This window comes from Sapajus apella, unplaced genomic scaffold (genome assembly GCF_009761245.1).
Source record: "Sapajus apella isolate SASKATOON/1434 unplaced genomic scaffold, GSC_monkey_1.0 scaffold135, whole genome shotgun sequence".
Lineage (NCBI taxonomy): Eukaryota > Metazoa > Chordata > Mammalia > Primates > Cebidae > Sapajus > Sapajus apella.
In genome coordinates, this window is record NW_022437075.1 from 2,195,669 (window position 1) to 2,218,551 (window position 22,883).

Below are 22,883 nucleotides of genomic sequence, written 5' to 3' on the forward strand. Positions count from 1 at the left end.
AGGACATGAGTTCATCCATTTTAGGGCTGCATAGTATTCCGTGGTGTATATGTGCCACATTTTCTTTATCCAGTCTGTTACTGATGGGCATTTGGTTTGGTTCCAAGTCTTTGTTATTGTGAACAGTGCTGCAATAAACATACATGTGTATGTGTCTTTATAGTAGAATGATTTACAATCTTTTCAGTATATACCCAATAATGGGATTGCTGGGTCAAATGGTATTTCTAGTTCTAGATCCTTGAGGAATCGCCACACTGTCTTACACATAGTAGAGTAAGGCCACTGCCCTACAGGGTCATGGGGTGTCCCCTATCGCTGTGCTAAGGCACAGGATTTGAGAAATAAGGAGACAGGACACAGAAGGACTGGAAAAGAGCAGCTGGGCTCGGGGGGCTATGCCACCTATGAGCAGAGACAGGCAAGGCCCCGAATATCCAGGAGCATCTGTATTTATTGGGTACAAGACAGGGGGAAGGGTAGTGAGTGAGGCTATCTTAAGGACAGTGATAGAGTCAAGACAATCATGTGCACAATAAACAAAGGGTCCACCCACATTAGGTCACCCAGGCTAGGAGGTGGGTCATGTGTAGTGAAGAGTGCACTGTGCAATATCTCTTGTCTAGGGGTAGGCTACTTCTAAGTAATTCTATAGGAGGATGCTCTTGAGTCAGCATAGTAGCAGAGCTGACCAGGTCTACAGCCACCTGCTGACAGCTTCCAATAATTTCTATAGGAGGTTGCTCTGAGCAGCATAGTAGCTAGAGAGCTGACAAGTTACACAGTCACGAAGGGATGATTATACTGGAGGAGTTTTAAGCCCTCGGAGGCTCGTGGGATTGCTGATCTGAGGGCAGCCTTCCACAAGAACTTGGCGCAAGGTACTACAACTCCTTTTTCAGGAGGAGAGGCTCTTGCTCCAAGCCTGCCATACAGTGGGTATCTTTACAGTACTGAATGCTGCCACCTGAGCCATATTCTTGTCCTGATATAACTGTTTTTCTCTTAAACCATGCTCTGTACTATATCTGCTCTAGACATTACATATATAAGCAAGATATGCTTATATATGTAAAAGCTGTGTATCCCTTAATTCATGCTCTGTACCACGTCTGTTCTACGCATTCCTCGACTATGAACCAAGATATAATTGTATATATGTGTGTATGTATATGTATATATATAAGGAAATAACTGAGTAGTAGGATATTCTTCAGGCACTAATTCTATAAACTAATATATGATTATATATAAAGGATTATATAAAGGAAATAACTGAGTAATAACACTATAAATTATACTAAAATATTCTTCAGGCACTAATTGTGCTGGGGACGTGCTTAGCTCTTCTTCCTCGGTGCCCAGATTGGGGGTTACCCACAGTCTTCCACAATGGTTGAACTAATTTACACTCCCACCAACAGTGTAAAAGTGTTCCTATTTCTCCACATCCTCTCCAGCATGTTGTCTCCAGATTTTTTAACAAAGGCCATTTTAACTGGCATGAGATGGTATCTCAATGTGGTTTTGATTTGCATTTCTCTAATGACCAGTGATGATGAGCTTTTTTTCATATGTTTGTTGGCTGCATAAATGTCTTCTTTTGAGAAGTGTCTGTTCATATCCTTCACCCACTTTTTAATAGGGTTGTTTGTTTGTTTGTAAATTTGTCTAAGTTCTTTGTAGATTCTGAATATTAGCCCTTTGTCAGATGGATAGATTGCAAAAATTTTCTGCCATTCTATAGGTTGCGTTTCCTCTGATGATAGTTTCTTTCGCTGTGCAGAAACTCTTTAGCTTAACTAGATCCCATTTGTCTATTTTGGCTTTTGTTGCCATTGCTTTTGGTGTTTTAGTCATGAAGTCTTTGCCCATGGCCTGTGTCCTGAATGGTATTGCCTAGGTTTTGTTCTAGGGTTTTTATGGTTTTAGGTCTTATGTTTAAGTCTTTAATCCATCCTAATTTTTGTATAAGGTGTAAGAAAGGGATCCAGTTTCAGCTTTCTGCATATGACTAGCCAGTTGTCCCAACACCATTTATAAAATAGGGAATTCGTTCCCATTGCTTTTGTCCAGTTTGTCAAAGATCAGGTAATTGTAGATGTGTGGTGTTATTTCTGAGGCTTCTGTTCTGTTCCATTGGTCTATATCCCTGCTTTAGTACCAGTACCATGCTGTTTTTGTTACTGAAGCCTTACAGTATAGTTTGAAGTCAGGTAGTGTGATGCCTCCAGCTTTATCTTTTTTGTTTAGGATTGCTTTGGCTATGCAGGCTCTTTTTTGGTTCCATGTGAAATTTAAAGTGTTTTTTTCCAATTCCGTGATGAAAGTCAATGGTAGCTTGATGGAAATAGCATTGGATCTATAAATTACTTTGGGCAGTATGGCCATTTTTACAATATTGATTCTTCCTATCCATGAGCATGGAATGTTTTTCCATTTGTTTGTGTCCTCTCTTATTTCCTTGAGCAGTGGTTTGTAGTTCTCCTTGAAGAGGCCCTTCACATGCCACGTAAGTTATGTTCCTAGGCATTTTATTATCTTTGTAGAATAACATTGTGACTGGGAGTTCACTCATGATTTGGCTCTCTTTTAGTCTGTTCTTGGTGTATAGGCATGCTTGTGATTTTAGCACATTAATTTTGTATCCTGAGACTTTGCTGAAGTTGCTTATCAGCTTAAGGAGATTTTGGGCTGAGATGATGCAGTTTTCTAAACATACAATCATGTCATCTGCAAACAGAAACAATTAGAATTTCTCTTTTCCTAATTGAATATCCTTTATTTCTTTTTCTTGCCTGATTGCCCCATCCAGAACTTCCAATACTGTGTTGAATAGGAGTAGAGAGAGAGCACATGCTAACCCAAGATTATTTTTTTTTTTAATTGTACTTTAGGTTCTGCAGTACATGTGCAGAAAATGCAGGATTGTTGCATAGATACATACATGGCAAGGTGGTTTGCTGCCTTCATCTCCCCCATCACCTATATCTGGTATTTCGCCCCATGTTATCCCTCCCCACCCTCCCCATCCCCCGCTGTCCCTCCCCTAGCCCCCGTAACTGTCCGCAGTGTGTGATGCTTCCCTCCCTGTGTCCATGTGTTCTCACTGTTCAACACCCACCTATGAATGAGAACATTTGGTGTTTGGTTTTCTGTTCTTGTGTCAGTTTGCTGAGAATGGTTTCCAGAATCATCCATGTCCCTATGAAGGACGGGAACTCATCGTTTTTTATGGCTGTGTAGTATTCCATGGTGTATATGTGCCATGTTTTCTTTATCCAGTCTATCATTGATGGACATTTGGGTTGGTTCCAAGTCTTTACTATTGTAAACAGTGCCTCAGTGAACATACATATGCATGTGTCTTTATAATAGAACAATTTATAATTCTTTGGGTATATACCCAATAATGGGATTGTTGGGTCAAATGGTATTTCTATTTCTAGGTCCTTGAGGAATCACCACACTGTCTTCCACAATGGTTGCACTAATTTACACTCCCACCAACAGTGTAAAAGTGTTCCTATTTCTCCACATCCTCTCCAGCATCTGTTGTCTCCTGATTTTTTTAATGATTGCCATTCTAACTGGCGTGAGATGCTATCTCAATGTAGTTTTGATTTGCATTTCTCTAGTGACCAGTGATGATGAGCATTTTTTCATATGTTTGTTGGCCTCATAGATGTCTTCTTTTGAAAAGTGTCTGTTCATATCCTTTGCCCACTTTTGAATGGGTTTGTTTGTTTTTTCCGTGTAAATCTGTTTTTTGTAGATTCTGGATATTAGACAGTTCTTTGTAGATTCTGGATATTAGCCCTTTGTCAGATGGGTAGATTGCAAAAATTTTTTCCCATTCTGTCGGTTGCCAGTGCGCTCTAATGATTGTTTCTTTCGCTGTGCAGAAGCTCTGGAGTTTAATCAAATCCCATTTGTCTATTTTGGCTTGTGTTGTCACTGCTTTTGGTGTTTTAGCCATGAAGTCCTTGCCTATGCCTATGTCCTGAATGGTTTCGCCTAGGTTTTCTTCTAGGGTTTTTATGGTGTTAGGTCTTATGTTTAGATCTTTAATACATTTGGAGTTAAATTTAGTGTAAGGTATCATGAAGGGATCCAGTTTCTGCTTTCTGCACATTGCTAGCCTGTTTTCCCAACACCATTTATTAAACAGGGAATCCTTTCCCCATTGCTTGTTTTTGTCAGGTTTGTCAAAGATCAGAAGATTGTAGATGTGTGTGTTGCTTCTGAGGCCACTGTTCTGTTCCCTTGGTCTATGTCTCTGTTTTGGTACCAGTACCATGCTATTTTGATTACTGTGGCCTTGTAGTATAGTTTGAAGTCAGGCAGCGTGATGCTTCCAGCATTTTTTCTATTTGCTAAGGATTGTTTTGGCTATGCGGGCTCTCTTTTGGTTCCATATGAAGTGCAAAGTGTTTTTTTCCAGATCTGTGAAGAAGGTCATTGGTAGCTTGATCGGGATAGTGTTGAATCTGTAAATTACTTTGGGCAGTATGGCCATTTTCATGATATTGATTCTTCCCAACCATGAGCATGGAATGTTTTTCCATCTGTTTGTATCCTCTCTTATTTCCTTGAGCAGTGGTTTGTAGTTCTCCTTGAAGAGGTCCTTTACATCTTTTGTTAGTTGTATTCCTAGGTATTGTATTTTCTTTATAGCAGTTGTGAATCGGAGTTCACTTTTGATTTGGCTCTCTGTCTGTTATTGGTATATAGGAATGCTTGTAACACACAAGATTTTTAAATAAAGATCATGTGTTTTGTTTTATTAAACTAAGGGTACTAGCATCTACAATAATATAAACAAAATAAAATATTTATTTAATGGCATCCAAGAAAAAAAGACAAGAAATAGAGTTTTTTTGTAAGACAGCTTAAAGAGAAATAATATGAGAAAGAATCTTGTATAATAAATTTAGTCCTAGAATAAAATGACTAGTTGTTTAAGAAAGAGTGATGTTTAGGACAAACTAGGAAGTCCAATCATGTCATAAGTTGTCTGTATAAGTCACTGTAAGAAGATTATTAAACAAATAAAACAATTTTTTATATAATCAAGTTGTCTGTAGTTAAAGGAAAATGATAATGGTCTTTCTGTATATTGGGTTTGATGTAAAAAAAGAAACACTTATACCCTAAATAATTGGTTAGAAAAATAAAATTTTAAGGAATAGATTTATTCAATAAATTATAAGAGATTTTATTTATTAAAGTTTAACCCCCAAATTTGATTTTTATTTCATTTGACTAGTTTTGGTTTTCTCTCCCTTTTTGAAAGGCACAAAATAGTAACACCTCCCTTCACTCATTTTCAAGTCATATAAGTTTGTTATCCTTGGGTTCCAAGTTTTTTGTTTGTTTGTTTGTTTGTTCTGGTTGCCTGATGCTAGCAATGTTTTCTTAAAGGCCTAAAGGAAATGTTTTCTTTGAACATAATATTCTGTGCACTGCAGAAGGTTTTGTTGTTAAGATTTTATGTTTCATTGCTTAGAAAAAACTGAGATTATGGGCCGGGCGCGGTGGCTCAAGCCTGTAATCCCAGCACTTTGGGAGGCCGAGGCGGGTGGATCACGAGGTGAAGAGATCGAGACCATCCTGGTCAACATGGTGAAACCCTGTCTCTACTAAAAATACAAAAAATTAGCTGGGCATGGTGGTGCGTGCCTGTAGTCCCAGCTACTCCGGAGGCTGAGGCAGGAGAATTTCCTGAACCCAGGAGGCGGAGGTTGTGGTGAGCCGAGATCGCGCCATTGCACTCCAGCCTGGGTAACAAGAGCGAAACTCCGTCTCCAAAAAAAAAAAAGAAAAAAGAAAAAACTGAGATTAAAAAATTTTTCAGTGAAGGTTATTATATTTGTTATCTTCTTGTATGTGCAAAATTAAAGTCCTTGTGACATTGAGTAACATGGCTTTGACTCCTGGGTCTAAAAATAATACCCAGCCCTAAGAAATCTTTTTTTTTTTTTTTTTTTTTTTTTTTTTGAGACGGAGTTTTGCTCTTGTTTCCCAGGCTGGAGTGCAATGGTGCGATCTCGGCTCACCGCAGCCTCCGCCTCCTGGGTTCAGGCAATTCTCCTGCCTCAGCCTCCTGAGTAGCTGGGATTACAGGTACGCGCCACCAAGCCCAGCTGATTTTTTGTATTTTTAGTAGAGACGGGGTTTCACCATGTTGACCAGGATGGTCTCGATCTCTTGACCTCGTGATCCACCCGCCTCAGCCTCCCAAAGTGCTGAGATTACAGGCTTGAGCCACCGCGCCCGGCTAAGAAATCTTAAATACTGACTGCTTATATTGCATATATTGCCCATCATATATGCAATCTTTGAGACACCACATTTCTGGTTCTGAGATCTTAGAAAGAATAGAGATAGAAACAGAGCAATGTAACTTTCTTGGGGACAACTATAGAAACAGGGTAACAGTTAACTTGACTAATGGTTAGCTAACTCAGAGTACTTCCTCAGGTTGCATTGATGAATTCTATTGAAGGTAGACCCAGATTTGTTTTTAAAGAGAAATTCAGAAGGATTTATTTACTTAAATAGTGGGCCAAAGAAATGCGGATGACCATTGATGTGAAGGCTATGTATCATGAGGGCAAGCCTGGTGCTAACCCATGTTGAAAGTGGATCATCCCCAGGCAGTCCAGTGACTCACAAGCCAGTCTCCTCTGGGAACACCCTGAAGACACAGCCAGAAGTAATTTTTACCAGTTATGTAGGTGTTCCTTAATTTAGTCATTACCTGGAATTAACCATAACCCATGTGCAAAGTTGTGTATGTAGTATTTCAATTTACACAAGAAAACTGCAGGCTCAGACAGGCTTATCGCTTTCCAAATTGACCCAGTAATCGAGTGAAACATGTTGAAGCAAGGACATATTGATGCATGCTATGACCTAGATGCACCTGGAGGACATTATGCTAAGTATAACAAATCAGACACAAGAAGAGCACACATATTGTGATCTTGTTTGTATGAAATTTCCCTAGTAGGCAAATACGTAAAAAAGAGGAATTGGGCCGGGCGCGGTGGCTCAAGCCTGTAATCCCAGCACTTTGGGAGGCCGAGGCGGGTGGATCACGAGGTCAAGAGATCGAGACCATCCTGGTCAACACGGTGAAACCCCGTCTCTACTAAAAATACAAAAAATTAGCTGGGCATGGTGGCGCATGCCTGTAATCCCAGCTACTCAGGAGGCTGAGACAGGAGAATTGCCTGAACCCAGGAGGCGGAGGTTGCAGTGAGCCGAGATCGTGCCATTGCACTCCAGCCTGGGTAACAAGAGCGAAACTCCGTCCCAAAGAAAAAAAAAAAAAAAGAGAAAAAAAGAGGAATTAAAGCCTCATCTTCAGGCCCATTAGAATATGCCAATCAGAATAAACTGCATTCCTCAGACCCAGGGCCAGAAATTTTAAACTATTCAACTCCTCAAGGTCCAGGGACTATTGTGGAAGAGTTGGGTATGTGAGATTGTAAGGGCCATTGTTGAGACTTAAAATAAGTTCAATTTTTCTATAAATTAACCATTAATGTCAAAGGCACACTGATGCAAGACCAGAATATGGGCCCCGTGTCAGATTAACAAAGTTTCTTAAAGCATTAACTGACTCCTTAATAAAGGTTATAAAGGAAGTTGTATCTTATGATCAAGATTAAAATTTCATTCAATGTTTATAAAATTTTGAAAAACTAATTTTATTAGGCTACTTGTTTGGAAAATTAAGTCACCTCTCTCAAAGAATGAAGATTCTTACCTTTATTTATAATCCTTGAGTTATCACTTTGGTTAAATGAATGACTTATTTTGTGATGACCTCTGATCTTATTTTGTGATATAAAGTGTTTTAAACTGATATTTGACAAAATGACATTATAAACTATGTCTTTTTCTGACCTAACTAAACCTTTAAACTATTAGGTTCCCTAAAGTCCTAAAATGGCATGTTTAGTCTACTAAGTATAAAAATTATACAGGAAGCATTGTCAGATATAAAATAGTGTTTTGTTTCTTAGGGCTGTATTTGTATAAATATGTTATTGGGATATGTTCCAAAATTATGGGAAATGCCTATAATTGTCATATGATTTAATGTACATCATCAATTATGATTATAATTGCTATTTTAAATTACTTTGTGCCACAGAGGTAAGCAAATTTCCTTGTCAATTGTGTCTTTGATTGTGGCTGCCCCAAAACTTTTTATCATCCATAAACAATTGTTGTTTTTGTTTTGGTCTTCTTTAGAAGGTGGTTTTCTCATCAGCTGTAAAACTTTTAACATTTGCTCTCGAATGCAGGGTTTTGTTTTTTTTTTTTTGAGACAGGGTCTCATTCCCTTTCCCGGGAAGGAGTGCAGTGGTGTGATTTCAGCTCACTGCAGCGTCTGCCTCCTGAATTCAAGTGATTCTCGTTCCTCAGCCTTTCAAGTAGCTGGGATAACAAGTGCCTGTCACCACGCCCAGCTAATTTTTGCATTTTTAGTAGATACGTGTTTCACCATGTTGCCCAGGACCAGGTGGATTCACAGCTGAATTCTAAATGTACAAGGGAGAGCTGGTACCAATAGGACCAGCTTTACTTTAGTTTTCTCCTAAAACTCTTCAAAAGATAAAGGAGGAGGGATTCCTCCCTAACTCACCCTATGAAGCTAGAATCACCCTGATACCAAAATCTGTTAAACACACAATGAGAAAAGAAAACTATAGGTCAATATTCCTTATGAGCACAGGTGCAAAAATTCTCAAGAAAATACTAGCAAACTGAATCCAGCAGCACATCAGAAACTTAATTAACCATAACCAAGTTGGCTGCATTCCTGGGATATAAAGTTGGTTTAACATATGCAAATCAGTAAATGTGATTCACATCATCAACAGAATTTAAAGCAAAAGCCATATGATCATCTCAATCAGTGCAGAAAAATCTTTTGATAAAATCCAACATCCCTCTATTATTAAAAAATAAAACTTTCTATAAACTAATGATCAAAGGAACACACCTCAAAATAGTAAGAGCCATCTTTGCCAAAACCACAGCCAACATCACATTGAATGGGCAAAAACTGGAAGCAATCCCCTTGAGAACTGGAACAAGAGAGGGATGCCCACTCTCACCACTCCTATTCAACAAAGTACTGGAAGACCTTGCCAGAGCAATCAGGCAAGAGAAAGAAATAAAGGCATCCAGATAAGAAAAGAAGTCAAATAATTTCTCTTTACTGATGCTATAATTCCATACCTGGAAAATCCTAAAGACTACCAAAACGCTCCTGGAACTGATAAATGACTCCAGTAAGCTTTCAGGATACAAAATCAATGTATAAAATTCAGTAGGATTTCCATACACCAATAACTAAGCTTTCAGGATACAAAATCAATGTACAAAATTCAATAGGATTTCCATACACCAATAAATTTATAGGTGACAGCCAAATCAAGAATGCAATTCCATTTACAATAGCTGCAAAAAAAAAAAAAAATGAAAAGAAAAAACCCTATAATACATATAACCAAGAAGGTGAACTACATCTCTACCAGGGGAACTACAAAACACTGCTGAAAAAATAAACATAGATGACCAAAATTAATGGAAAAGTATTCCATGCTCATGAATTGGAAGAATCAATATTGTTTAAATAGCCATACTGCTCAAAGCAATCTACATATTCAAAACTAATCCTATCAAGCTACTAACATATTTTTTCACAGAACTAGAAAAACAGAACCCAGAATTAAGCCACACACCTACAGCCATCTGACCTTGGCAAGTCAACAACAAAAAAGCAATGATGAAGAACTCCCTATTCCATAAAAGGTGCTGAAATTGCTTATTACACACCATCCAGTTCCTTCAGAAGAAGATGTTGACTTTATTTTGAATAAAGCATGTAATTACCTGAGCTGAAATATTGAAGTGAGAAGAGGGGACATCCTGGCAGTGTGGAATGGTATCCATCCCCTTTTACAGATCCCAAATCTGCAGATACTCAGTCTAGCTCCTGAAATCATGTTGTCGATATCAGTGAGAGTGGCCTTATTACTATAGCAGGTGGAAAGTGGATAACATACTGGTCTCTTGCGGAAGATACCATAAATGCTACTAGGAACACTCACAATTTGAAAGCAGGAACAAGTAGAACAGCTGGGCTTTTCCTTCAGGGGGATAAAGATTGGAGCCCCACACTCTACATTAGGCTTATCCAGGATTATGGACTTGAAAGCGAGGTGGCACAGCATCTTGCTGCCACCTATGATGATAAGGCTTTTGAGGTGGCCAAAATGGCAAGTGTGAATGGCCAAAGGTGGCCTATTGTTGGAGTATGTCTTGTGTCAGAATTTCCATATATTGAAGCAGAGGTGAAACATGGGATTAAGGAGTATGCCTGCACCACTGTGGATGTGATTTCACGTCATACTCGCCTGGCCTTTCTAAATGTCCAGGCAGCAGAGGAAGCTCTACACAGGATTGTTGAACTGATGGACACAGAACTGAATTGAGACAATTATAAGAAAGAGGAACAACTAGAAACAGCCAGGAAGTTTCTATCTTATGAAATGGACTATAAATCTTGATCAGTAACAGTCAACAGATCGCTATGAAATTAGCCTATTGCCTTCAGACATTGACAGGTATAAGAGATTTTCTAAGTTTGATGCAGACCAGAAAGGCTTTATTACCATTATTTATGTTCTGTATGTATTAAAGAGTATCAATGCCCAGATGGATGAAAATACACTCCATGAAATTCTAAATGAAGTCAACTGGAATAAAAATGGACAGGCTGAACTCAATGAATTTTTGCAGCTGAGTGCTGTTTAAAAAGGAAGGGTGTCTGGAAGCCAGCTTGCTATAGTAATGAAAACTGCAGAAGAGAACCTAGACCAAAGAGTCCAGTTCCAGTGGACCACAGTTACAGCAGGGACCAGGCTTAGAATGTGACTGACCTAGGCAGATCTGTGTTTGTTAAACAGGCCTTGTTTGTGCATGCTTTGCTATGAATGAAGTTCCTTTAAGGACAAAGAAAAGCACACTTTTCTTTTTTGAGCATATTTGTTCTTACTTAAAATCTGCTAAATTCTAAAACATACAGTCCTTCACCAATCTCAGAGACTCATTTGGAAATAAACTGATTTCAAGCCGTTATAAAGAACCCCTGCATTTTGTATAAATTCTTAATTAAACCTATACAGCTTCCTTACCTGATTTAAGAAAGGGGGACAAGAAATAGAGGGGAATGAGCTTTGAAATTCATTCCAAACACAAAAGGTTTCCCTTAGCATATAAACTTGACATTAGTTGACCCTGTTGGGGTCCAGGTGGGTATGCAGGGATTGCCTTTTATTATCAAGCGATTTATTTCAAGAGCCTTTAAGGGGATTCAGATGAAGGAAACCACATCTGTGCTGGAGAGTTGGATACTCCTTTAAATAGCTCTCACCAGTCATAATAATGATACTGCTGGATTATTTGTTAAGCCAAGGTTGTCTGCCTCATATCCATCATGCTGTTTGCAGTATTCTTTCAATCAGTGTATACTTGAGTGTAACTTTAGGATTTCTGCTATTAAGCGCGTGATCCCTATTCTGCTTCAGTTTCTGGCTTTGCTTCTTTCTGTTTCAAAATATGTAGCTTCCTCTTTTGTACAACAAAAACTCATTCTCACTTTTGCTAAATATACTGTAAGAATTATCATTGATTTCATTTTTCTTATGCATCTGCAAAGATTTTTGGCATATGAATGTAATACTGAAGTTAATGATGCTATAACTTGCAATGTTTGCTTCATGTCAACCTTTTTTAAGGGGTGAAAAAGCCCTACTGTTTTTAAAGAATGGCAAGTGTAAGCTCAGCACTAGGTGAATATACACACTGCATGTGTGCATATGTGGTACTTTTATGTGTTGTGTTGGGTTATTGTTCTAGATTGGACTGTTAAATACTATGTGTGAGGCTGGGTTGCCATTTTCATAACTGTCTTGGTGTTTTATGGCCATTAGTTATTACTTTTGATGTTCAGAATGAGCTACATGCATTTATAGACCCAAAAGAGGATGTATTTAATGTGCCTTGTTTTTAACTGAATAAGAACTGGAAGCATGAATCAATAAAACTGATTAAAATGGTAAAAAAAAAAAAGCTGGTGAAGTGTTAATGTTTTTCTTTAAAACACATGCAGCACACATGCACACACACACTCACACTTACACCATCCAAATGGTGTATCTAAATGGAGCTGTGGTAGTGAGGGCTCTGGGCAATGGAATCTTACCCCAAATGTGCAATGCTCTGTTTTGGACATAGTGATGCCCTTTTTGTTTATTTCAGATATAAAACAATGCAGGCTCTGTCCTGAAAATCATTATCCAAACAAGAAAAAGGAACACTGCCTTCCCAAACAGGAGACCTTCCTGGCCTATGATGAACCTTTGGGCCTGGCTCTGGCATGCACAGCCTTGTCCTACTCTGCCCTCTCTGTTCTGATCCTTGTGGTGTTTGTGTGGCACTGAAACACTCCTGAGCTACGCCCTCCTTGTCTCTCTCATGTTCTGCTTTTTCTCTTCCTTGCTCTTCATCGGCCGCCCCAACCCTGCCACCTGCCTCCTCTGACAGACCACCTTTGCAGTTATGTTCACAGTGGCTGTGTCTTCTGTTTTGGTGAAAACCATCACTGTGGTCATAGCCTTCCAGGCTAAAAGGCCAGGAAGCAGGATCTGAAAGTGGATGAGTCACCAGAAATTCTTTCTGTTGTCTTCCTTTGCTCCTTTATCCAAGTGACCTTCTGTGGAATCTGGCTGCGGGCATATCCTCCCTTCATAGACAAGGACCCTCAGGCCATGCCTGGCTACATGATCATCCAGTGTAATCACTGCTTTCTATTCTATATTGGGCTATGTGGGCTTCTTAATTTTGGGGACCCTTGCTGTAGCCTTTCTGGCAAGGAACTTGGCTGATGCTTTCCATGAAGCCAAGTTCCTCACCTTCAGCATGCTGGTGTCCTGCGGTGTCCTGCAGTGTCTGGGAGGCCTTCCTCCCACGCTACCACAGCACCCAGGGCAAGGCCACAGTGGCCATGAGATCTTCTCCATCATGGGCTCCAGCACTGGGTTACCTGGCTGCATCTTTGCTCCCAAGTGCTATGTGATCCTCCTCCATCCAGAAAGGAACACTCTTCAGTGTTTAAATAAGCCTAGGGCACACATGGTGGCTCACGCCTGTAATCCCAGCACTTTGGAGGCCAAAGTGGCTAGATCGCTTGAGCCCAGGAATTTGAGACCAGCCTGGGCAATGTGACAAAACCCCATCTCTACAAAATATACAGAAATTAGCTGCAGGTGGTGGCATGCGCCTGTAGTCCCAGCTATTCAGGAGGCTGAAATGGGAGGTCAAGGCTACAGGGAGCTGAGATCACACCACTGCACTCCAGCCTGGAAGACAGAGCGTGACTTGGTCTCAATAAATTAATAAATAAGCCCAAAAAACCAGAAAAAGACCAAACAATAAACAGACTGAGAACGACTGTAATGATCATTAGTGGTAGAGAATTTGTAACCTAATTGAAGAAAGCATACCTGAAAATTAATAAAGATTGAACTAATTGAAAAAAATGGCAATGAAAGATAGGAAATTTACAGAGGCAAAACCTGAATATCCAGTGAATAATAAAAGGATTCTGGCTGGCTCAAAGGTAGTGAGTTTTACCAACTGATTGTCCACAGTCAGTCACAGAGCAAATTCCTTGTTCTACTCTTTCACCCCTCCTCACTAATGCACTTGACTAGTCATTAATGAAGGAAAAAAAAGGATGCTAAGCCTAATTGATAGTCAAAAATTCAAATTTAAAAAACAAAATCGTTAATTACTTCTCACTACAATGACAAAAATTACAAATCTGTAATCACTAAGTGTTGATTGGGATGTGGAGCATAAAGAGAGGTCTGTGAAGATGCTAGAACTACTGACTAGGATTTTAGCACCGAAATCAACCTCAAAGTTCAATTGTGCACCCTTTGGTTACGTTACAGATGGTGCCATGCTGGGCCACAGAGCTTGCCCCAGGTCCCGAAGCAAAATGGCAGCGCCTGGACTGGAAGTTCATCCCCATCAATTTTCCTTACGGAATCTCAGGGCTCAGTAAAGAACGATGATTGACACAGTCACACAGCAACTGGTGTGACAGGGACAGGTTTCCGGAATTCCAGTGTCTTAATACCAAGCCCTTGTAGCATTTCTCAGAGAGAACAAAACCGTTGGTCTTGTGTGCTCAGAAGAAAGCTTAGTGGTCATAAAATCCGATACATACAACTTGCAGATCAACACACCAAGACTCTGGAGGAAGTGAGGGCGGTAACTTGTCCAAATCTCCAAAGAAAAGGTAAGAATGGTGATCATGAAATCTGCTGACACTTAAGTGGTCACTGTGTGCCGGCTACTGCTCTGAGGTTCCCTTAATTCTCACAACAACCCCTACATTTTAACATCAAATTCTAACATCATCCTCACTTTACCTCTGGGGAAACTGAGACACAGGGTGTCTTTCTCTCTTGCCTGAGGCCCTAATAGTAAGGGAGCAGAGGAGGGGCTCCAGACACTATTTCACAAAAAGGGAAACCGAGGCCCAGAGAGGGTGAAAAGTCACCGGCTCATCCTCTCCGGAACGAGTGGTACTGGGTAGGTGGCCTCAAAGACATAGCTTGACTCAGAACCCACAGCCCCTTCAACTCAGCTTTCTCCCCTCCCATGGGCGGCTGTGAAGTCACAGGGGAACTGGGAGGGGCCGTTACCATGGAGACTGGCCCATTCAGAAACAGGGTGGAAACTGGGAGTTGCCCTCATGTCCCGAGCCACCACTTTGGAGCCAGCATTTTCGGTCTCGGAAATGAGACCCAGAGCGCCTCGCGCGAGCAGCCCCAACTTCTCCGCAGGCGACATGCGGCACCGCCCGCGTGACGGAAACACCCGGACCCCAGGACTTCACAGACGCAGAATGAGGGCCGAGCCGCCGCAATGCGCGTGTGCAACTCTGTCCTGGCCTTGTGGCATCTCCACCAATCGGAATCCTGCTTTTTGCCTGGCCCCGCCTTATCCCCAGACTTCCGGTGTCTCGCTGGCTCCAACACAACCTTAAAAGTGGAGGACTCGGCAACTTGCAGAGACTTCTGGGTATTGTAGTCTCAAAGGTGCAGAGCAACAGGAGGAGCACGTTTCAGTAAAAAGAAGCTTGGAATACAAATGCCTACACCAGTGATGACTTGGCGGGTTGGAAACGCTTGTTAGATGCTTTCACCAGCTGTTATTTATGGGGAAAGCAGGAAGGGAGGAGAAGGAATGCGGTCGCAGAGGCTTCTGGGAGTTCAAGTTCAGCCGACGGAGCAAGGGCTGCGACCCCCGCCCCGGATCCGGAAGTGGTCGCCGAGGCCTCCTAGCAGCCAATGTGAATGCGGGAAGTCCCTGATCCAGGCGTCCCGCTCTCCCCGGCCCCGCTCTCCAGGTCCTACCACGATGACTGACTCGTTTGCGGCTTTGGGACCGGTTGTAGGGGGCTTGACCGTCACTAGTAGACGTTTCTGATTGTGTCGCGGTCACCATGGTAACGACTTTCGCTTCCCTTCCGCCCTCTATGGTGACGTCATTGGAGGAGGCCGGGCTGGGGTGGCTGGGGGGGGGACAGGGAGTGCGCATGCGCCTGGGGCGAGGAGGCGGGAGGAGGGGAGATCCGTGGGAGGACCGAGCTCAGGGGTGGGATTGGAGGAGTTCCCGTGACCTTCCGGGTTGTTTGTGCGGAGGGGCAGCTTTATTTAAATAATAATATGCGTGCAGGCGACCTGCCTGATTTCTGGCGGCGTGCTTTCTAGTAAGTGCGCAGAGACTTTTCGCAAGAATTGATTGACTCTTTTCCCCTTCCTTCCCGATTTTTGGTTGGAAACCCAGACTTTGTTTCACGCCTGTCGCCAGGTTAACTAGGTCACTGTTTGCTCTCAGGAGCAACCCTTCCGCCCGCAGTTCGCTTGGTCCTTGATTACAGGTTCGTGCTGTGCATTCATTCATTCAGTGAGTGCCGAATAAGTGCTAGTGGCCAAGGATACAGCGGCGAGCTCGGCAGCCGAATGGCCTCAGATCTTAGGAGTTTCTCAGTACCAGGGTTATTAACACTGGGGGCTGACATTGCTTTGTTGTGGGGGGCTGGCTGCCCTGTGCGTTGTAGGATGTCGAGGATCTTCCCTGACCTCCACCCACTGGATGCCAGGGAAAATCCTCTCCAGCCTCCAGCTCCCTGGTTGTGACAACCAAAAGTGTCTCCAGACATTGCCGAATGTCCTCTGGGGGCTGAAGTCAGCCTACTGAGAACTACTGCCCTAAAGGTTTTCCTGAACACTCTTCTATACCTTCTTATAACTTGGCCACCCAGTAAACTCTCACCAGCTGGTTGAAATCTCATATGGATGTCTGGACGTGATCTGACACATTAATTTCATTTTAAATCAAATTTAAAAGCATTCCCACCATCAAAGGGAAGGGATGATTAAATGTACAAAGGCCATTAATGGTATGCAGGAGAAGTTACAAAAAACTAACATCAAGCACCTGGGCATATAATAATCTGGTTAGCATATAAAACCTTCTAATGATAAATGAATTTATAAAGCTAGTTTAAAACTTAGTTACTACTGGGTTCCACCAAAATAAAATACATCATTTTTGCCTACGTTATCTATGGAGGGATTGGCATTCTCTTCTGATATGGTTTGGCTGTGTCCCCACCCAAATCTTATCTTGAATTCCCACATGTGGGAGGGACCCGTGGGAGGTAATTGAATCATGGGGGCAGGTCTTTCCCATGCTGTTCTTGTGATAGTGAGTAAGTCTCACGAGATCTGATGGTTTTTTATAAAGGGGAGGTTCACTGCACAAGCTCTCTTCTCTTGTCTGCCGCCATGTGAGACGTGCCTTTGACCTTCTGCCATGATTGTGAGGCCTCCCCAGCCACGTGAAACTGTAAGTCCATTAAACCTTTCTTTTGTAAATTGCCCAGTCTTGGGTATGTTTTATCAGCAATATGAACACAGACTAATACAGCTTACATCTGTCTGTCATCAACTTACTGGGTGGTTTCCGTGGCTTTTAGCAGTTTCTTTATTACATTTTAAAGGATCGTTTGCACATGAATTGCTATAAGAAAAGACAAGAGCTTCCTATGAGCTGTTATGCAAACACAGCCATATCAACTCAGTCAGAATGTTACAAATAAAAGATCATAATCATAGCAGCAGTAGTAACAGTAACTGGTGCTAGCAGGCATGGTATGCTGACAATGCCTGAGCTATGGTTTTAGGATTTCTGTGGACACTGTCTTTAATTCCCACAGTGACCGTATGAAATAGGTACAGTGTGCATCCCCATTTAACAGAGGAGGACATGGAGACACAAGTAAAATAAGTGCAGCTGAAGAGTGGAATATTTTTTATTTTACATTTTTAATTTTGAGATAATTTTGTATTTACAGAGAAGTTGCAATGATATAGTACAGAGCATTCTTATGTATCCCTTTCCCCGCTTCCTCTACTGTTAACATCTTATGTAATCCTAGTAGATGTGTCAAAACTGTAATATTGCCACAGTACTGTTAACTCCAGACTTTGTTCACATTTCCCCAGTATTTCCTTTAAAGTCCTCTTCCTGTTTTGGGGTCACATGTGGGACACCACATGACGTTTAGTTGCCATGTCTTCCTGCCCTCCTCTGATCCGCAGCAGTGTCTCTGACTCTCCTTGTTTTTGATGACCTTGACAGTTTTGAGGAGTACCGACCGGGTGTCCTGTAAAATGTGTTTCCATTTGGAATTGTCTGATGCTTGCTCATGACTAGACTTGGGTTATGGGGAAGGATGACTTTAAAATTTTTTTTTAATTTTAATTAAAAATTTTAAATTGATACTCGGTTCAATTATTAGACAATCTTTAACCCATGTTTGGAAAAATCTGGATATGTGAATCTCCTTTTTAACTATAAATGTTAGAAAATGTAATTGCAGATCAATTTTAGCATTCAAATTGAGATGTGCAATAGGTGAAAAATACACAATGGATTTCAAAGACTTAATACAAAAAGAAGGATATAACGGATCTCATTAACAATTGTTTATATTGATTACTTGTTGAAATGTATCTTGGGTATATTGAATTAAATCGTACGTATTGTTCAAATTTATTTTACTGGTTTCTGGGCTAGCAGGAAGTGTGAAATAAATGTAGCTCACAGATTTTTATTGGCTAACACTGCCCTAACTAGTAGCAATACATTAATTGAGAAATATGTGCCAGGCACTGTGTTTTAGAAATACTATCTCATTTAGAACACATGGACACAGAGGGGGAACAACGCACACTGGGGCCTGTCGGGGTGTGGGGTTGCGGGGAGGGAGAGCATTGGGAAAAATAGCTAATGCATGCTGGGCTGAATACCTACGTGATGGATAAATGGGGCAGCAAACCACCATGGCACATATTTACCTATGTAACAAAACTGCACAGCCTGCACATGAACCCCGGAACTTAAAAAAAAAAATTATCTCATTTAAACTTTATGAGGCAAGCTCAGTAGACTGTTCCTTAAACTCCACTTTTGAATGATTCCTGGGGTAAAAGAAGATGCCATGCCTCTATGCAATATACCAACTGATGCTTCAGGCTCACCGAACGCCCCTGGCTAGTACAGTGCTTCATTCTTCTCTGTAGGTTCAGTTGTGTGATTACCAAGAGCTGGTTGTATTTATTCTAAACCTTTTCATTGTAATAGATTTTATTTCAATTATGTAATGCAATTATATTTAACATAAATGAGGAAAATATGAGAACGTAGGCAAATAATATTTTCCATCAAAACAATAATTCAGTGGGAAAGATGCAATAAAGGCTGATTGTTAATAAGAGCAACAACAAAAAATATGTGACGTTGGAATAGGCAAGATGGCTACTGGGATAATCTTTTTCTTTTTTTTTTTTTAAGTAGTGAGGATTTTGCTTAAATAGCTTTGGAAGGATGCCTGTGTCTCTACTGACCTTTTAAGGGACAGACTGGAAATTGTAGGTCCATAGACAGGTACAACAATAACAACAACAAAAAACCCTGATATTGTATCAAAAGATTGGCAAATTAGTGTACAATTTTATATTTTAAAACAAAATGGGCTGGGCGCGGTGGCTCACGCCTGTAATCCCAGCACTTTGGGAGGCCGAGGCGGGTGGATCACAAGGTCAAGAGATCGAGACCATCCTGGTCAACATGGTGAAACCCCATCTCTACTAAAAATACAAAAAATTAGCTGGGTATGGTGGTGCGTGCCTGTAATCCCAGCTACTCGGGAGGCTGAGGCAGGAGAATTGCCTGAACCCAGGAGGCGGAGGTTGCGGTGAGCCGATATCGTGCCATTGCACTCCAGCCTGGGTAACAAGAGCGAAACTCTGTCTCAAAAAAAAAAAAAAATGGTGAAAGTATTTTTAATTACCTTTTGGATCCAACTTATTTGATGAACCAGCCAATGATGGTTCTGATCATGATGATAAGAGAACTTCTACCCTGCTGTTACTATCCCCATTTTACAGATGGTAAAATAAGGCATTAAGAGACCATAACCTTCCCAAGGCTGCATATCCAGTAAGGGGTGGAGCTGGGATTCAAACCCAAGAAACTTGTCTCCAGGGACCAAACTCTCAACCAGGACATGGAACCTCCTCCAGAATAGGCAAGAAACATGGAGGCTGGAGAGCTGGACACGGCTTTCTCCTGGAGCAGCCACATCCTCACATCTGTGTTTCCTCTTTGGGGGCGTCCCAAATCTTTACACAAAAGAATACGGAATTTGGAATGAGTCAAACTGGGTCAAATCTCAGGTCTGTAGCTTAGTGTGATGTTGGGCAAGCCATCAGTCCCTCTGAACTGCAGTTTCTTCACCTGTAAAGTACACAATTAGCTGGTATTGTTTATGATTCTTGGTAAACCACCAGCATACCTGTTAATTCTCAATGTTGGTCCAATGGAATAACCAACCAAGCCTTTTCAGCCATTTCAACAAGTATATGTTTTATTATGGAAGTAGTGGGGAAAGTTTGAGAATGATCTGGAGGAGAGATTATAGGAGAAACCCCTGCAGATGCTCTCTCAGACGCTCTGGGTACATCCTCCCAAGGCACGGCTCCCACAGACACCTTCCGGCCATGCCTCTGGGCACCCAGGTGCCGTTCCTCAAAGGACCCAGTTCATTACTGTCCACACAGAGAGCTTTCTTCAGAGGTAAGAATGCCTGGGAGATGGAGGCCTTGTGGAGGCTGAGCTGAGATGGAGCAGGCTCACTAGAAAGAACAGCAGGGATCATCCCTAACAAAGGAAAGAAAAGAGAAAGAAATCTGTGCATTGATTTTCATCATGCATTCTCAAACTCCTTGCCTGGTGCCCTCTCTGTCCTCCCCTGCAGGAATCTTTGTGACCCGCCTGAAGCCCACCTCCTCCGTCCCTCAGCCTAGTCCACTCTCCCCTATCACTAGGTTCCACCCACTTTGTCCCTACACCCACCAGGCTGTTCCAGCAGCTGGAACACGCTTCCCTCAGATCTCATGGACCCTAGCTTAGCCCAATCACCAGGGCAACTGTCTCCTCCTCAGAGCAGGGCTCTTTTAGAGACCAGCCAGCGGAAGGAACCGACACACCCCCCCCCCCCCCCCCCCCCCAGTTCCTCACCGTCCCAGCGCCAGGCTGGAGCGAGTGCTGCTGCCCCACCTCCCACTAGAGGGCGAGTCCCACAGGAGCAGGGACTGCCCAGGCCTGCCTGCGCTGCACCCTCAACCTGGTGCCCTGGAGTCACCGCAGGGTTGCAAGAAGAGAACCTTAAAGTTTGCTAATGGGGGCTGGAGTTCCAGAGATGGATCAGGGGTATTTCTTGCTCCCAGAGGGGCTCACACGTCTGTGTGAGCTGGGGCCCTCAAACTGTGTTCCACAGGGCCAACTGCAGCTGCATCCCTTTCAATAAAGTTTCTTTTTTGTAATTGAGGTAAAATGCCCGTAACATAAAATTCACCATTCTAACCATTTTGAAAGTGCACAATTTAGTGGCTTTTACTAAATCTATGCACAAATAGATGTTGTGCCCTTTTCACCTCTAAAAGTGGAACATTTTCATCAACCCAAAAAAGAAATCTCTCAAGCAGTCACTCCCCTTATCCTTCTTCCCCTCAGCCCTGGAAACTACTAATTGACCTTCTCCAAATCTGTATATGTAATATACATGGCATCATATACTGTATGGTCTTTTGCATCTGCTTCTTTTACTCAGCACAAGGTTTTCAAGGTTCAGCCATGTTGTTGCAGGTGCCAGGACCTAATTCCTTTTTTTAGGGCTGAATAATAATCCATGTATGATTGTACCATGTTTTGTTTAGCCAATCGTCGGTTGTTGGGCACAGTCACAGCCATTGGTGTATTCTCTGTGATTGCTTTGACCTCCAACAGCAGAGTAGAATAGTTGCAACAGACACCATATGCCCTGAAAAGCCAACACTTACTATTTGGCCCTTCACAGGGAAAGTTTGCCAACCTCTTGGCTAATGGGTTGGAGGCACACCGTTTTATGAAAATAACTATATGGTTTGACTGGTACTTTAATGTTTGGTTAAAGAGAGCCTGAAAAACCAGTCAGCACCATTCATTTCCCTCAGCAGTCTTCCTCAGTGAAATCTGAAGGATTGTTGAACCAAAGCATTGCTTAGGTGAATCTAGAGGATTTTTCTAGTTAGACACAGATCAAGGGATCAATGCGTCCAGTGGCATATGGAGTGGGGAGAACGTGATATTTTCAGGGAAATCCAAAGTGGTTTAATACAAGGCGGGTATGGTGGCTCATGTCTGTAATACCAGCACTTTGGGTGGCCGAGGCGGATGGATCACCTCAGGACGGGTGTTCAAAACCAGCCTGGCCAAGATGGTGAAACCACGTCTCCAGTAAAAATACCAAAATTAGCTGAGCATGGTGGCATTCGCCTGTAGTCTCAGCTACTTGGGAGGCTGAGGCAGGATAATCACTTGAACCTGGGAGGCCAATGTTACACTGAGCCGAGAGCCTGGGCAACAAGAACGAAACTCTGTCTCAAAAAAAAAAAAAAGTTTAATATGGACAGGGGATGGAATGTGGGACAGAGAAGTGGAGAAAATTTTAGAGAAGCAGGAAAAGTGTGGAGTCTGAGAACCCTTGGGTACCACGCCAGGAAGCTGAACTTGATCAATGGGGCAGAGGCTTCCTGCCATGTTCCCTGAAAACCTGGGATGTTTTAGGAATTCCACAAAGATTTGCTTTGATTTTCATTTCAAAAATGAAACTGTTTCTTAAAATGAGTGTGTACCTAAAATACAGCACATGGACTAAAATTTTTATTCACTGGAGAGCCACACCAACCTGTTGCATGCTTTACATACAGACCTTGGAAAAAACTTTTTATTAACTGAAGGGCATGTAGAGTTTACAAGGCAAACTGTTAGATGACTGTTACCATTTAAGTGACTTATCTCTATGGGTTAAGATTTTTTCTCCATATGAACAATTGAAAGGAAATACTGAAAGATATGGGATAATACAGAGAAGTGTAAGATTGCAAAGGCCTCAGCAGATGAGAATAGTTAGAAGGAAAAAAAAAAAAAAAAGACTGCAAAGGTCTTCAGAGTAAAACGTAAGACCGCAAAGGCCTTCAGAGTTAAACGTGATACCTCAAAGGCCTTCAGAGTGACATAAGACAGCAAAGGCCTTCAGAGTTAAACGTGATACCTCAAAGGCCTTCAGAGTGACATAAGACAGCAAAGGCCTTCAGAGTTAAACATAA

At 41.8% G+C, this 22,883-nt stretch overlaps 1 protein-coding gene, 1 long non-coding RNA gene and 1 pseudogene across 3 annotated transcripts in view; 2 read left to right on the forward strand and 1 right to left on the reverse strand.

Annotated features, from left to right (window-relative positions):
• The first annotated feature begins 398 nt into the window (after positions 1-398).
• Positions 399-12,150, forward strand: LOC116540003 (annotated as a pseudogene).
• A 1,683-nt stretch (positions 12,151-13,833) lies between these two features.
• LOC116539878 lies at positions 13,834-18,585 on the forward strand. Its single transcript, XR_004264230.1, has 2 exons — positions 13,834-15,610; positions 16,915-18,585. It is a non-coding gene; the product is annotated as an uncharacterized LOC116539878 (long non-coding RNA).
• Positions 18,586-20,079: 1,494 nt separating this feature from the next.
• The window catches only part of EDDM13 (epididymal protein 13), a 37,070-nt gene continuing 34,266 nt past the window's right edge, over positions 20,080-22,883 (reverse strand). For both annotated transcript variants that reach the window (XR_004264227.1, XM_032263075.1), the window contains one exon: positions 20,080-20,394. Coding sequence is in view for 1 of the 2 variants with exons in the window: in XM_032263075.1 (XP_032118966.1) it covers positions 20,370-20,394 (25 nt within the window). In the remaining variant the exon portion in view is untranslated. The remainder of the gene's footprint in view (positions 20,395-22,883) is intronic.